Consider the following 16,116-nt stretch of genomic DNA (forward strand, 5'->3'; position numbering starts at 1 on the left):
CTCCCAAATTCGAAAAACAGAAGATTCCAAGAATCTGGAAACGGGCATCCAACCTGACTGAAAAACAAATTCGACCAAAGGGCCTATTTTCTGAAACCTCCCCCCAAAAAACTAAAAGCAATCATTAAAGAGCTTCTTAACTATCGGTACCTGATGTGGTGTTCAATCTCTGTTTCCCCAAATGACGGGTTGTTTATGAGGTGCTTTAAAACCCGGCGTTGGGTCTCACCTGGATCTCTTTGTTCTCCCGCCAGCTCTACGGTTACATGGAGAGCGAGCCCCTTACCCTGCAGCTGTTCATCGGGACCGCAGACGACCGCCTCCTGCGACCGCACGCCTTCTACCAGGTCCACCGCATCACGGGCAAGACTGTCTCTACCGCCAGCCACGAGGCCCTGCAGTCCAACACCAAGGTGCTGGAGATCCCTCTGCTGCCCGAGAACAACATGCGAGCCATGTGAGTGCTTGTCCTTTCCACTCTCCTCTCTCTCTCTCTCTCTCTCTCGCTCTTAACACTAGAAAAGCTAGGCCTCGAAGGACTCCCACTTTGAAGCAACGAGCAAGCATTTTTGACTGCAACATTCTAACAGTGTAATAAATACATTTCATATTTCATTCTAATTTTGGTTATGTTTATGAAGGTCTTGGGTAACATTAAAACACAATAGCATTTTCATTTGTTTATGTGACTGTAGGCCAGGGATAATCAACTAGATTCAGCCGCAGGCAGATTTTTCCTTGAGCGTATGATCAGGGGACAGGAACATAATTACAAATAATGGGTAGACTGCAAATTGACCGCAAGAAGCCCAAACAGATATAATAATTGACAAAAGCTGAATAATTTCAAACTTTGCTTACATTTCTATACGATCGTGTGTCTTTCTATTGTGCGTGGGAACACTTGGGAACAGATTTCCAAAATTAAAATCACTTGGAGCTGATTTTCTCGTATTTTATTCTATATATATTTATTTTTACTTTGTTTTGCTTTGCTCACAAACAGGCGCTGCCTGTTGGGGAACCCTGCAGTAAGCTATCTGCTGCTGCATGCTCACATGTGGAGCGCATGAAACAGCGGTTATTCTTGGCAAGATTTATCATTTGAGTGTATCTCTTCAATTTTGAGAGTTATTTAACAAAAGTGTTTTGCAAACCTCTGAATCTGCTCTTTCTGATATTATATTGAAATCAAAACGTCTTCCCTGCAAAAAAATAAGGCATTTCTTCTTAAAACTGCTTATAACACAAGTTCTGTTCTGTATGCCTTCCCTGTGGCTCAGTTGGTAGAGCATGGTGCTTGCAATGCCAGGGTTGTGGGTTCGATTCCCACGGGGGGCCAGTACAAAAAATGAAATGTATGCATTCACTACTGTAAGTCGCTCTGGATAAGAGCGTCTGCTAAATGACTAAAATGTAAATGATATCGGAATTCTAACAAAATTCTAACAACAGACTTATATAGGAGGGAGGCATGACTAACAATGGCAGAGATTTTTCTATTTTAAATTCATATGCAGTCAAAAGGACTGCCTCTGCGCTTCTAGTGTTAAAAATGGTACCATTGCAGTACTTGCAATGATCACTAACAGTGTGTGTTGGAATTCAGGAAGAAAGACAACCAAAGCCTGCCTAATACAGTGCAGTACATAATGTAAAAGTCTAAAAGGAATTATGCCCAGGAAATCCAATAGGCCTTATTTCTGTTGGTTTTCTACCCCATTGCACCCAGTCTGCCGTGTGCATAAAAAAATATACAATTCCTGAAATCACTATATCCTTGTGTGCGGTTGTAAATCACTCTCCAACTCCGGATCTCTAGCAGGTCAGAAGGTTGTGCTCCGCAGGATACCCGGGCAGCAGCTCCTGCCCTGGGGCTCTGTTCAGGTCACAATTGGTTTGCTGTCCCGAGGCCCAGGACTTTCTCTGATGGAGAAGGCATCTAAATCTCAGCTCAAGCTCCATCACCACCTACTGAACTGTAGCCTTACTCTCCTCTGTGTTTCAATGGTATAATATACTTTTTATAAGAACTGGTGTAGATTGAATGGGTTTATATTAAGTTATATTATATTTGTTTAGAGGTTACAAAGATATTTGGCAAGCACCATGAGATATCAGATCTCTTTGACTGGAAAATGAACTTATTTGGTTTAACAGGGTTGAACCTACAGTAACATACATACAGTACACCTTTCCATTTCCAACAATGCTATACTTCCCCTTTATAATGTATGAAATCTAGACAGGGGATACTTTGATGAACTTCAGCCATTACACTTTACAGGGCACAATAGATAAATCTGATATTCGAGAAAACTATTCAGATGACGTCAGGTTTTCCCTTTTGTCGTCACCGCGTAAGCTAGAGCGAGAGAGCAGTGAAAGGATATAGTAGAACTGAGCCTCGGGGTTGGGGTAGAACAGTGTAGGCAAGGGTAGTGTCCATTAGGTCACGCTACTGAAAACGTTTTAAAGTGAAAAAAGTAAATGAGCATTTCTTAGTCCAGGTAGTCCTTCCATGTTTCAGTCTGTTTTCATCTGTTTGGTGTCTAATGAACACAGCCCATGTTTTTCTCTCTCTACCGACTGGCTGGAAGGCCAGGGTCTGTCTGAGGAGGGTCGGTCGCTGACGGAGTCTTTCCATTGAGCTGTTAACAGTCAGCCTGATAACACTCCGGCCAGCCCTTTGCTCTCACGCCAGCTCTCTCTCGCTCGCTCACTGTGTTACATATACATATATGTTACATAGACGGTACTGTAGACAACCGGTGTCAGACTCCAGACACATATCTCTTTCTTCCCTATCGTTACTGATAAAGTGTTATCTGTTGTTTAGCATCCGCCCATTGAAATGGATAGTAGCCACAGCTACTACTTTATTACACAGTATGTTGTCTCTGAGAATCTCGAAAATTCTGGGCTACTTCTATACTATGATTTCGAATCATGCAACATTCACTGAACAAGTACAGTTGTTGTTGGAAGAAAAAAAATAATTCCACTCAACTAGTCAAAATGTGTCAATTCATTTTGATTTGACAAACGGATGTCAAATAAATCATCAACCTGCAAATCAAGTTTTTTGTTCGATAACCCTTTCCTGCCACCTGTCCTGTACAACTGATTAGGCATCCCCCTTTCCCTTTCCACCATTGCCGTCAGTGACTTAATGCTTTGTTGACACTGTTCCACCACAAGTGTAGGATACATCTTGCAGTGTTTTTATGACCAACAGTCGCCATGCTGTCCCTACAGATCTTCACTTTGAGCCGACTTCAACATATCACTGCTCCACACCGTAGTTCATGAAAAGAGACACTAATGTTCATTCCAACAGTCATTTGACAGTAAAATAGAGCATGGCATACTACCTCTAATGTGTTTGTTTTAAAACCATAACTGCATGACTGAACACTTACATCATGCATGAGCCACTAAAGAAACTTGTTGTAAGTGTTCTTTAAAAAAAAAAAAAAAGATCTCGCTCAGATAGACCAAAGTGAAGGGGAAAAATAGATTTGTATAAAACTTGACATTTAACATGTTCCAGGAATTCCACCCAAAAAGCTACAATGTAAAATAATTGAAATGCCAAGCCATATCCCATATGTATTTCTTGACTTTTTACCAGCAACTTTTTGCTTTTAGTTTAATTTCTTGAAAGGCCAGTCTGAAAAGTGATGCCTTTTTCCCCTAAGAAGGAAAATCCTCCCGCAAAAAAAAATATATTAAATGAAATAAAATAAATAAAGACAGCAAATAAAAAAAATAAGTCTGCAGCTAAATGTGGCATTGGTTAGTAAGGTTGAAACCGTAAATGTTTGAAACGTTAAAAGTATGAGACCCGAACAGTGCAGAGGGAGCATTTTTTTTTGTTGTTGAGGAAAGACAGAGGGTTATAAAGTGGCTGTGAGAATGCAGGCGGCAGCCAATGGGCTTCTCCTCTGGAAAGTGACGGTGGAGAGACCAAAGGCCTGGGCGGTGTTCATTAGGCACTAGTAGACGATAAACTGAGTGAAACAGTTGCAAATAGTTTTAAAGCGTTTTCTGTTACTTGCCCTAATGAACACGACCCTGAAGATTGCTCCAGAGAGCTGTATTCTGGGGCGCCAGGAACATTAAAAGTCACATAAACAAATGAATGTTGTTCTTAGAAGAAATGGGGAGTGTCTACTCAGTAGTGTTCTGCGGGACTTCCGATATCTGTGATCCGGAACTTTAGACGAGACGTCTCTGAGTAGGAGTGCTGATCTAGGATCAGTTTTGCCTTTTAGATCATAATTAATAATATTATATGGACAGATCCTAGATCTGCACTCTTACTCTGGGAGAGGCTTTGTGGATCTGGCCCTGGTCTCTTTGATCAAATAGGGGAAAGGGGGAGACTTAGTCAGTTGTACAACTGAATGCCTTCAACTGAAATGTGCCTTCCGTCTTCCGCCTTTAACCCAACCCCTCGTTCCAGGACTTGTTCATGACATTGAGCTAATTGTACATCTGCATTATAGATGTCTCTATGGTCTAATGATGATGACCTAATAATAATATACTGTACTTTTTTATGTTTCTGTTTAATGATGATACAGTATGATACAGTATATTCCATCTGTAATGTATGTCTCGTTATACTCTGATGATCATGGCCTATAATAAACTCAGGATTCTGGAGACAAGCAGTAGCATAGTGCTCAAACAGACAGTATATTGATTAGTGCCAGTATGCTGATGCTAAAATGTACCCTCTCCCCTGTGTGACAGCATTGACTGTGCAGGGATTCTGAAGCTGCGGAACTCTGACATCGAGCTGCGTAAGGGCGAGACGGACATCGGGCGCAAAAACACGCGCGTGAGGATGGTGTTCCGTGTGCACATCAACCAGCCCAATGGCAGGACCATCTCCCTACAGGCCTCCTCCAACCCCATCGAGTGCTGTGAGTATACGCGCACGTGTGCACACACACACATATGCACGCACGCACACACGCACGCACGCACACACACACACACACACACACACACACACACACACACACACACACACACACACACACACACACACACACACACACACACACAATGACTGTTCCTTATGAAAACACATATCCACAGGTGCACACACACACAAACCCAATAGCACTCTCTTAGCATGGAAATCAGTATGAGGTGGCCTTTTGGACCCAATTCAAATCTTTATATGATGAAAGCAATTTGCCAAGTCATAGAATGCATTGTACTTTAATTGATAACTGTGAGGTCAGGCACGTATGTTATTTATCCCTCAGTGCATTTTATGACTCTATGCCTAACTTATTGTGGTGAGGTGACCCTATTATCAGAGGTTTATGAAGGGTCATTTGCCAGCCCTAGATCTGGCGGGGTTGGAAGAGTGTATGGAAACCGCTAACTATGTCAATCAGTTGAATGTGTGTGTGTGTGTGTGTGTGTGTGTGTGTGTGTGTGTGTGTGTGTGTGTGTGTGTGTGTGTGTGTGTGTGTGTGTGTGTGTGTGTGTGTGTGTGTGTGTGTGTGTGTGTGTGTGTGTGTGTGTGGTCATGTCCATCTTAAGGAGATAGACTATGTGTGACGGATGGTAGGAATGTGCTAGTCTTGTAGTTTATTGTCCAAGGTTGATGATGACACGTGTTTTGATTGATTACTCCATTTTTTTTACAACGGTCTGATGGATCATTGTTACAGATGAATGAATGAGTCAAGTCAATTGCATAGTGATGTAATGACGGATCATTGTGTGTCTGGCTGTGAACATGGTCTCGATAACCAAGAACCCCGAGGTGCATTGATAAAAGCAGATACAGGTGGTGGATAAAGTATGACTAAGGTATGACTCATTATTTGGCTTGTTCCTCCCTGAGTGAATATGAAAAATAATGAATCTAGAAAGTAGAAAAGCTGATTGGGTCATCAGATAAATATTGTTTTGATCCATTTTTATATATTTGACATTATTAAAAAAAAAACATCTGTTGTCTGAAAATCAGAAAATAGCCAGTGGTGTTAAAAAGCCATTTGAAAATTGATAAGGCTGTTGCTAACCAACTCCTGCTGTGACATGGCAGAGTTGGGGAGGTAGAGGATCTGGAGGTCCGGGGATGGATGGGGAGTGGGTAAGGAAAGCTTTAGCAGTATAAAGTGCTGTTGTGTATGTAGTATAAAGTGTATATCTGCTCACTGTTTTTCTTTTTTTGTCCAGCTATTGTGCCAAGTTGGATGTGAATTAACACTCTCTCCTTGTGTCTGTCTGTCTGCCTGCCCGTCTGTCTCTCTGTCTGTCCCTCCTCCAGCCCAGCGCTCGGCACAGGAGCTGCCCCTGATAGAGAAGCAGAGCCTGGACAGCTACCCCGCCACGGGGGGAAAGAAGATCCTCCTGAACGGACACAACTTTCTGCCAGACTCCAAAGTGGTGTTCGTGGAGAAGGCCCAAGGTAAGTTAGGACGCAAACAGAGCAGCTACACACTCTATCGCTATCTCTCTCTATCATTCTCTATATATATTTATTTCTTTCTCTCACACTCTTCCTTAATATCTCACTTTTAAGTTATCCCTCTGTCTGCCTCTCTCTCTCCCTTCATTGCGTTCCCTCGATCTCCTCCCGTCAAAATAGAGCAGGGTCTGCCAGGGAGCCACATGTGGTGTGCATTAAGGAGCTATATTTTTAACCAAACCGTATTTACATTTGTAGAAGTTTCCATTGCCTGTTTAGTGACGCTCGCCACAAGTTAAGGAATGAATCACAAGCGGGGCATGTGCAACGTCTCTTTCTTTCTTTGCTTCTCTCTCTCTCTCTCTCTTTCACATCTTTCAAGTTACCTCCGTACAGATGTAGGATCTTAATTTGCTACAACAGGAAAATAATCCTGCAGCAACATGATTATAATTCATGGACATTTTTGTAGGGGTTGATACATTTTTTGTATCAAGGGAAAATCAAGTCTGAAATTTCAAAGTGGAAATTACCAACTTTAGAAGCCTTTTTAAACCTTGAATATACTAGAAGTTTGCATTTCCTGCAACAAAAGGATTATCAAATTAATGCATGGCATCTGTACATCTGTCCCATAATTTCTCCCCTATTCTTTCTCTCTCTCTCTCTCTCTCTCTCTCTCTCTCTCTCTCTTTCTATCTCACACTCCTTATCTCTCTCTCATGCTGTCACATGCACACACACACACACACACACACACACACACACACACACACACACACACACACACACACACACTGTCTCCCCCCTCCTGCGGTGTAGTTTGTTATTACTTTTACATGTAATATTTTTCCCATTCGTTTCCTCTCTGTGTGGGAGGGAGAAGAGAGATGACTATGTGAAGACACTGGTGATCAAGTTTACAAACAGTCATTTCCTTGATTGGGTCCAGTGAATCAAAGGCAACTGTACTGGCCAAGTCTGGGCTGTGTAAACACACGTGATGATGTTGATGATGATGATCATGAGGAGATAGTGGATAGTGGTAGACGTTTTCCAAGGAAAGAGGAAAATCTGACCTTTCTTCATTGGTTTATATAGATATACTGTCTGTGGTGTTTTTTGGCATTTGTTAACTGATATTTACCGCTTGGGTTTCAAAATGTTTGTGCTGTGAGAAGAGAAAGTTCTATTTGAGAGGTTTTCATAATATCTTCATTTACCCCTCGTAGGAATGATTTGGAGGTGCTAGACAAGCTATGGAGGAGGTGCTATTCAGAAAGACGACTGTAGGTACATTCCAACTCCAGGTCAACTCAGTAGACTGGTACAAGAGTTGAAGCATCAGCCCTGACGCGTCATTATCTCCTGAGAGGGGGTCTGTTTTCTACTGGGTGAAGATGGCAAGCTCTAGGACTCTGCAGCTGCTTTATCAGCTCTGAGCGAGGTATTTGCTCCTGTTTCTTGGAGAGGATTTCCCCACGCCTGGTACTATTGGCCTTGGAGTCTCCCTGTCATGGAAACACCCCCTGCTGCCAAGAGTAACCTCTCACCTCCCCCCCACACTCCCGAAACCCCTTTATCAACCCCTTACCCCTCCACAGTTCTGTCATTGTCTCATCCTGACGGCTGGCTCACCCCTCAGCCCCTTAGAGCCCACCGGGGTGAGGGGAGGGGGAGAGATTGACTTGTTAATGTGCTGGGAGTCTCCCCATGTTGGACTAAATCCAAATGAAGGGGGATCCCTGAAGAGAGGGACGAGAGGGAAGCCCTGTCTAGTCTAGCACCTTCTCGCCCCTTTTACCCCCTTCACCTTTCATCCCCCATCCCTTTTCCTCCACCTTCTCCTTCCGCTCTCTCGTTCTCTCTCGCTCTCTCCCAGCCCTGTCCTCACTATCTTTCTCTCTCCTCGTCAGCCCGTTAAAGCGATTAGCCAGGGTGGTGTGGAGTTCTGTGCTCCAGGGATCCCCACACGGCTGCCTGCTATCGACATTTCAGTGGCTTGTTTTCCTTCTCAGTGGCGTCCAGGGAGCGAGACTTCTGAGAGGGTGCACAAAGTGAGGGATTTATTTTCATGCCCCCTCCTTCTCCCTGACCCTGTCTCAGTGTCTGTCTGCTTTGTCTGCTCTTTTGTAAGCAATAAAGGACCCAGTACTTCCAAGGGACTCCCAGCTCAAAGCTCATTATCACAGTACTACACGCACGCACGCGCACACACACACACACACACAGAAACCTTTGTATAATAGCCACTTCACAGGAGTTGATAAATCTGTAGAAATGTTCTTATGCTCTATTTAAATGTTTCATATAGAATGACATCTTGGCATTTTGTTCACATAATATTGCAGTTTGAGAAAAGTTTTTGAGTTTGAGTCTTATTGTTGATTTCGGTCGGAAGACAAATAAAGGGAAAAAGGAAAAAGCTATCCAATAAAATCGAATGATATTAAAGTTGAATACCATGAATATGGTTTTATATTACATTGTAAAAGTTCACGAGTAAAATTCATGGCATTACACTAATTACACACACGCGCACGCACACACACACACACACACACACACACACACACACACACACACTGTAGCCATCACGGCTTGTGTTCCAGCGGTGACATCCATTACTGCTGCAGCGACTAAAGGTTTGGAGAGCTGCTCACTTTCCAAGACGTGCTCCAATAAACACCTCCCCGGAAAATTCCAAAGAGCTATTCTTATAGAGCTACAAAAGAGCAACAGACAGGACTTAACTTGACCTAACTTGAGCTTTCTATGCCAAACTATGTCGTGGTATTCCATTGCTGCACAGAGAGGGCACCTCCTTCATACTATACTTCAACGCCCATATTTGATATTTAGACATTTTCTTTGGTTGTGGAGTTCTACCTGGTGCTCTACAGGCTTTATTTGTTGGATGTTCAATAGATGGGGTAAAGAGGACAATGGAACTCGACCAAAACAATGGAATTGCCATGGAAACGCGTGGGGGAAAGATGCCGTGGGTGAAAGATCCCCAATCTCCATATTTCCCCCCCCCCAGCAAAATGAGTTTGTCTTTCAATATGAGTTATATGTGTGTTGTAAATCAAATCTAAGTTTATTGGTGTATTTCACAATATGTTGAGGTTAAAATCGGAGTAAAATTCTTGTATGGATGTCAACCCCAATATATGTTCATGTCAGCGTCCCCAATCAAGTGCGTTACTGTTAAAAACGATGACTACTGAAGATTTCTGTATGCTAGCTATGCTACCAGCTCATACAAACTTCAGTTAGCAGGCACTTCTTCTAAACCTGAAACGGGACAACTTTTAAATATACAGTGAAAACAGCCAAAAATATCCAAATCGGACTTTAGTAATACGGATTTGACGAATATCCTCTTTGTTAGATCAAATTTGTTGAATGGCAAATCAAATCAAATCAAATTGTATTTGTCACATGCGCCGAATACCTTACAGTGAAATGCTTACTTACAAGCCCTTAACCAACAATGCAGTTTTAAGAAAATACAACAACAAAAAAGTAAGAGATAAGAATAACAAATGATTAAAGAGGAGCAGTAAATAACAATAGCGTGGCTATATCCAGGGGGTACCGGTACAGAGTCAATGTGTCAATGTGCGGGAGCACCGGTGTTGAGGTAATTGAGGTAATTATGTACATGTAGGTAGAGTTATTAAAGTGGCTATGCATAGATAATAACAGATAGTAACATCATTTGATTAGCTGTTCAGGAGTCTTATGGCTTGGGGTAGAAGCTGTTTAGAAGCCTCTTGGACCTAGACTTGGCGCTCCAGTACCGCTTGCCGTGCGGTAGCAGAGTGAACAGTCTATGACTAGGGTGGCTCGAGTCTTTGACAATTTTGTTGGCCTTCCTCTGACACCGCCTGGTATAGATGTCCTGGATGGCAGGAAGCTTGACCCCGGTGATGTACTGGGCCGTACGCACTACCCTCTGTAGTGCCTTGCGGTCGGAGGCTGAGCAGTTGCCATACCAGGCAGTGATGCAACCCGTCAGGATGCTCTCGATGGCAGCTGTAAAACCTTTTGAGGATCTGAGGAACCATGCCAAATCTTTTCTCCTGAGAGGGAATAGGTTTTGTCGTGCCCTCTTCACGACTGTCTTGGTGTGCTTGGACCATGTTAGTTTGTTGGTGATGTGGACGCCAAGGAACTTGAAGCTCTCAACCTGCTCCACTACAGCCCCGTCGATGAGAATGGGGTCGTGCTCGGTCCTCCTTTTCCTGTAGTCCACAATCATCTCCTTTGTCTTGATCACGTTGAGGGAGAGGTTGTTGTCCTTGCACCACACGGTCAGGTCTCTGACCTCCTAGGCTGTCTCATCGTTGTTGGTGACCAGGCCTACCACTGTTGTGTCATCAGCAAACTTAATGATGGTGTTGGAGTCGTGCCTGGCCGTTCAGTCATGAGAGAACAGGGAGTACAGGAGGTGACTGAGCACGTACCCCTGAGGGGCCGCCGTGTTGAGGATCAACGTGGCGGATGTGTTGTTATCTACCCTTATTATTATTATTATTATTATCTACCCCGTCAGGAAGTCCAGAATCCAGTTTCAGAGGGAGGTGTTTAGTCCCAGGGTCCTTAGCTTGGTGATGAGCGCTTTGAGGGCACTATGTTGTTGATCGCTGAGCTGTAGTCAATGAATAGCATTCTCACATAGGTGTTCCTTTTGTCCAGGTGGGAAAGGGCAGTGTGGAGTGCAATAGAGATTGCATCATCTGTGGATCTGTTGGGTCGGTATGCAAATTGTAGTCGGTCTAGGGTTTCTGGGATAATGATGTTGATGTGAACCATGACCAGCCTTTCAAAGCATTTCATGGCTACAGATGTGAGTGCTTCAGATCGGTAGTCATTTAGGCAGGTTACCTTAGTGTTCTTGGGCACAGGGACAATGGTGGTCTGCTTGAAACATGTTGGTATTACAGACTCAGACAGGGAGAGGTTGAAAATGTCAGTGAAGACACTTGCCAGTTGGTCAGTGCATGCTCAGAGTACACGTCCTGGTAATCCGCCTGGCCCAGCGGCCTTGTGAATGTGGACCTGTTTGAAGGTCTTACTCACATCGGCTGCGGAGAGCATGATCACACAGTCGTCCGGAACAGCTGATGCTCTCATGCATGTTTCAGTGTTACTTGCCTCGAAGCAAGCATATAAGTTATTTAGCTCGTCTGGTAGGCTCGTGTCACTGGGCAGATCTCAGCTGTGCTTCCCTTTGTGGTCTGTAATAATTTGCAAGCCCTGCCACATCCGACGAGCGTCGGAGCCGGTGTAGTACGATTGTGAATGTGCGCCAATGACGGCGTCACAAAATCCTGCATGCCATTGACCTTTATACCGCATCTATTGTTCAAACTAAAACTACATGATCTGTACTGAGATATAGTTTGATTTGGCTATATATAATGAATTGTCCGTTTTCCATCAAAAAGTGATTGATTTGTTGTCACAATAACAGTGGTTAAGATATGTAGTCGACCAGTATCCATTTAAGAGGCTCATAATGGACTGTCTTTCTTTTCCTCTCTCTCTCCTTCTCTCTCCCTCTCTCTTCCTCTCTCGTGTGTTGTTTTGCTTGTTTCTCAATCCCCCTCTCTGTAACAAAAGAGCAGAGCTCATGGATGGTGGCACTGCGGAAGGGTTTAATGTGCGCAGAAAAATAATGACTTCTACTTTTCAAATGCTAAGGCCGTCCCCATTGCTCTGCATCAAGGACCCGCAGGATGACTGATGCAAACAGAGTGCGCATGTGTGTGTGCACATGTGTGTGTGTACATGTCTGTGTGTGTGCTGCCGCTGAGGGGTAGGGTAGCTAGTGTCTGGTAGCTAGCCTACGGGCCTGTTTGTGTGTTCAGTAGGAAGTGTTTTCAGTGACTCATCTGCGAAGGATTCCCTGAAGAGAGGCGAAGCGGAACAGACGAGAACAGAGGGGGAGGAGGGAGGGAGGAGGAGAAGAGGGGAGGGGGCACAGGCAGGGTGAGACAAAGTGCTGTTCAGGAAAGCCAGGGGCAGGAGACGCGGATATTGTCCACTAGTGGATGTCCTGTGTCCGTTCCTTGGGTGTGTTTCACATTGTTGACTCTCACTGTCGATTCTCACTGTTGACTCTCTGCTTAGTGAGTGAGTTCCGACAAGGTTTTGGAGATGGCTATTATCTTCGCACTCCAAGCTCTGAGACCGATATGAGTTATGAGGTTGTGTCCAGCGTGTCCACTGTTCTGTTCAGCCACACAGTACAGTGTCTGTGATATTTCACCCAAGTTTTGTTGAGAGAACTTTTGACGTTATCACGTGATTAATAAGTACGCTGTTACCCGTTGCATGCCCTATGCCCTCTTCCCCTCTGACTCAGGGGTAAAGTATGATATGGATTGTGAGTGATCATAGTTGATGTGTTAACGGAGCATTATTTGTCTGTGTTTGAGCGTCTCCCACTCCTGTACCAGTAAGTACTGTTTTAGAGAATTTAGGAGTGATTATTTTTCCTTTCCATATCTCAGAGACTTTCCATTTCCTTTTGTGTTGCTGCTCGGTTGGATTAGCTATGATGTCTCTGTTATTTTTATTACGGTGGTGTGTGTGTAGGGGGGGTGTTTATGTGTTTGCGTGTGTGTTTGCGTGTGTGCGTGTGTGTGAATGTGCATGCATGTGTGTGCATTTTGACTTCGCTCAACCCTCTCGTTTTGGCACAGGAGCAGAAAGGCATAGCTGGTGCACCTCGTTGAGTGTGTGTTCTGGCTTGCCTTGATTTCCATGCATGGAGGGAGTGGGGGAAGGAGGAGAGGAGGAAGGGAGTGCTGGGGAAGGCCTACACTCTGACTCAGAGGGGAGGGAGGGAATTCCCTTGTGAGCAGGATAGCTTTTACATCTGGTGTGATTGGAGCTGTGCCTTTGAGGTCTGGAGCATACAGCACAGATATAGCTCCACAGCAGGGAAAAAGAAGTCTGGTCTACCCCCAGCCCAGCACCTCTACCCTCGATCCCACTTCTTCCTGGATCCCCTAACTTTCCCACCCTACCACCCTGTTGACAGATTTCACCAGTTTTAGGGCTGGCAGGTACCAGGTGTCCTAGAGAAACAGAAGACAACCCCTGGTCTTGTGTGTGATGGACCCTGTTTGGCATGCGGTTTTGCCTGCTATTTTGGCTCCAAATTTACTCACGTTTTTTGTCAGACAGGTGGCAGCAGGATTTTGACAAATTTGATAACTGACTGTATTATATAAACAGGAAAGAGGGATAGAGAGAGAAAAAATACACCCCCGGAATTATCCCTGGGAAGGACAAAAGTCGAAAAATAAGGCTGGCTTGTTTCACGAGTGCCTCTGCAATTAAGTCGGGGCGAATCATATTTTCCATTCCCAAAACCACCAAAGTGAACATTCTTTGGCCAGTGGAAGTTGTTGTTCTGTTGTTGGTATGCCCCCTTCCCTATGTTTTAGTAGGAGGAGAGTTATCTCTCTCTCTCTCTCTCTGTCTCTCTGTCTCTCTGTGTTTGGGTGTAAACCAACCACAGGTCAGTGCAGGGACACGTGTAAGAGAGGCCAGATAAGAAGGGTTCTTCAATAAACACCAGAGTGGTCCCACCGTCCTGTGTGGCGTTCCACATTGTGTCTCCTGTCATTAACCAAATCTCTAAGCAGTTGCCGTAGAGAAAGAAAACAAACGGGAGGTTATTGTTATTGTAGTCATGTGGGAGCATGTACTGTATTATATGAATCATAGAATAAACATAGGGACGATGTTGTTGTTAGGCTGTTTAAACCTCCCTGTCATCTGTGTCCCGATGATGCTTCATTCATCAGTAGGTCCATTGTTGTGTGTTCTGGACTATGTGAGTCTTTTGGACTCTTCCCACCAGTTTAGACACAGTAAAAGGCAGCTGGCTGATCTTTCCCCAAAATGACTTTACTTGAGACAAAGGTGTGTGTGTGTGTGTGTGTGTGTGTGTGTGTGTGTGTGTGTGTGTGTGTGTGTGTGTGTGTGTGTGTGTGTGTGTGTGTGTGTGTGTGTGTGTGTGTGTGTGTGTGTGTGTGTTCGTGTGTGCGTGTGCGTGTGTGTAAATCTTTCGGTGTAAATGTGTTGAGTGCATTTGTCATTGACCCGTATAGGGAGTTGCTATGCCTCCTACTACCACTGCTCTGTGTTGTGACCAGTCTGATAGAGGGAGAGTTTAGGAGGAGGCCGAGGTAGAGACGGAGATGGAGGGAAGGGTTGTGTGTGGGTGGGGGCTCTGCGAAGTAGGGAGGGGCGGTGCCGTTGACGGAACGGAAGCGTTTTGCAAATGTTGCACAGAGAGAGAGAGAGAGAGAGAGAGAGAACGCAATGTTTTGTGCTTCAGTCCCGCGGCACTCTGACTTGAAAAGGTTTGCATGCCACATACGTGGCTGTTTCCCGATTCAGCAAAGGTGAAAGAGAGAGAAGAGGGGGAAATGACTGCTTTTGTTATTTTTGTTTAATCTTGCTGAACTATTTCTAAAAGAGTAGGAGTGTCTGTTTCATTTCTGCTTCTGTAGAAGACAAATAGACAGAGGGTGAAAATGAGGTGAGAATCAAAAGAGAATGTTAAAGAGGGGGAGCAGAAGAGAGAGGGGGGAAAGAAAATGAGAGCGGGAGAGAAATGGATAAAAAGAGAACGAGAGCGAGAGAGAAGCCTGAAAAACATGTTTACTTGTGGAGGGTTGACGTCTAAGGTTTCCCCTCTTGGAGTGAGTCCCAGTGCGGGGGGCGGGCGAGATTCCCTCTTGGTTCCCCAGATGTAATATGAGGAATGAGCATTCCCTATCTCTCACTCTCTTTGTCTCTCTCTTTCCCATCTCACAGCCTAACCAGCATATTAGTTCCATGGCACATCATGATCACCTGCACATAGCATCGCAGTCATATAGGCATACTAGTCGCCCTACTGAAATATCACAGTTGTCTGTTTACTCACTTCATCTTTCTCTTCTTTCTTAATTCCTCTCACTTCTGCCTGAACTCCAAATAAAGACATCTGTCTGTGATCTTTTTCAATGTCTGTTCTTCTCTTTTCCTCTTTTTAATATTGCTTTTGGAAACCAGATACATGGTGACTTCCATCCTCCTAAGCTCTCTCCCAACCCCAGCTCCACCCTTCTTCACGAGTGATAGCAGGCCAAGCATGACTGGGATCTTTTCTTCCCTTTTTTTGCATTGTGAAAAATAAGACTTTGGGAGAACAATTTGGTGCGGAGAACTCATCTTATTACTTGGCTCTTCAGTTATACTAGTTCAGCTGCCCAATGGCCATAACATATTTAGTCTTTGTTACTTCACACATATCTCACAGTCCTTGTTAAATTAGGACCACAAAGAATGATATAGTCAGCCAGTGCCATAGACATCAGGGCGGTGCCATAGACACACACTGGCACAATTGTATTGCCAGCCAACACTGCATGGTAGTGTCATAGACTAAACTATATTGCCAGCCAGCATAGCAGTGCCATACACATACAGACACTGGCAGTGACACAGACACACAAAGGCTGGATATTGTCACTTCTATTTCTGACAGCCACTAATGAGTCACAGGCTTTAAGAAAATATGCTGTGGTTTGGGCCTGATTGTATAAACAGAGCATAGAGTGTCTGTTCGCGAAGGTGTGGCATGAAATCCCAGAGAG

The 16,116-nt window shown here is 44.3% G+C and overlaps 1 protein-coding gene across 2 annotated transcripts in view; it reads left to right on the forward strand.

The window, feature by feature from the left end:
* Positions 1-16,116, forward strand: part of LOC115177327 (nuclear factor of activated T-cells, cytoplasmic 1) — a 76,594-nt gene that overhangs the window by 19,014 nt on the left and 41,464 nt on the right. For both annotated transcript variants that reach the window (XM_029737987.1, XM_029737988.1), the window contains exons 4-6: positions 255-457; positions 4,762-4,934; positions 6,305-6,445. In XM_029737987.1, the coding sequence (XP_029593847.1) occupies positions 255-457; positions 4,762-4,934; positions 6,305-6,445 (517 nt within the window). The remainder of the gene's footprint in view (positions 1-254; positions 458-4,761; positions 4,935-6,304; positions 6,446-16,116) is intronic.

The sequence above is a fragment of the Salmo trutta genome, chromosome 37, assembly GCF_901001165.1.
Source record: "Salmo trutta chromosome 37, fSalTru1.1, whole genome shotgun sequence".
NCBI classification, from domain to species: Eukaryota; Metazoa; Chordata; class Actinopteri; order Salmoniformes; family Salmonidae; genus Salmo; species Salmo trutta.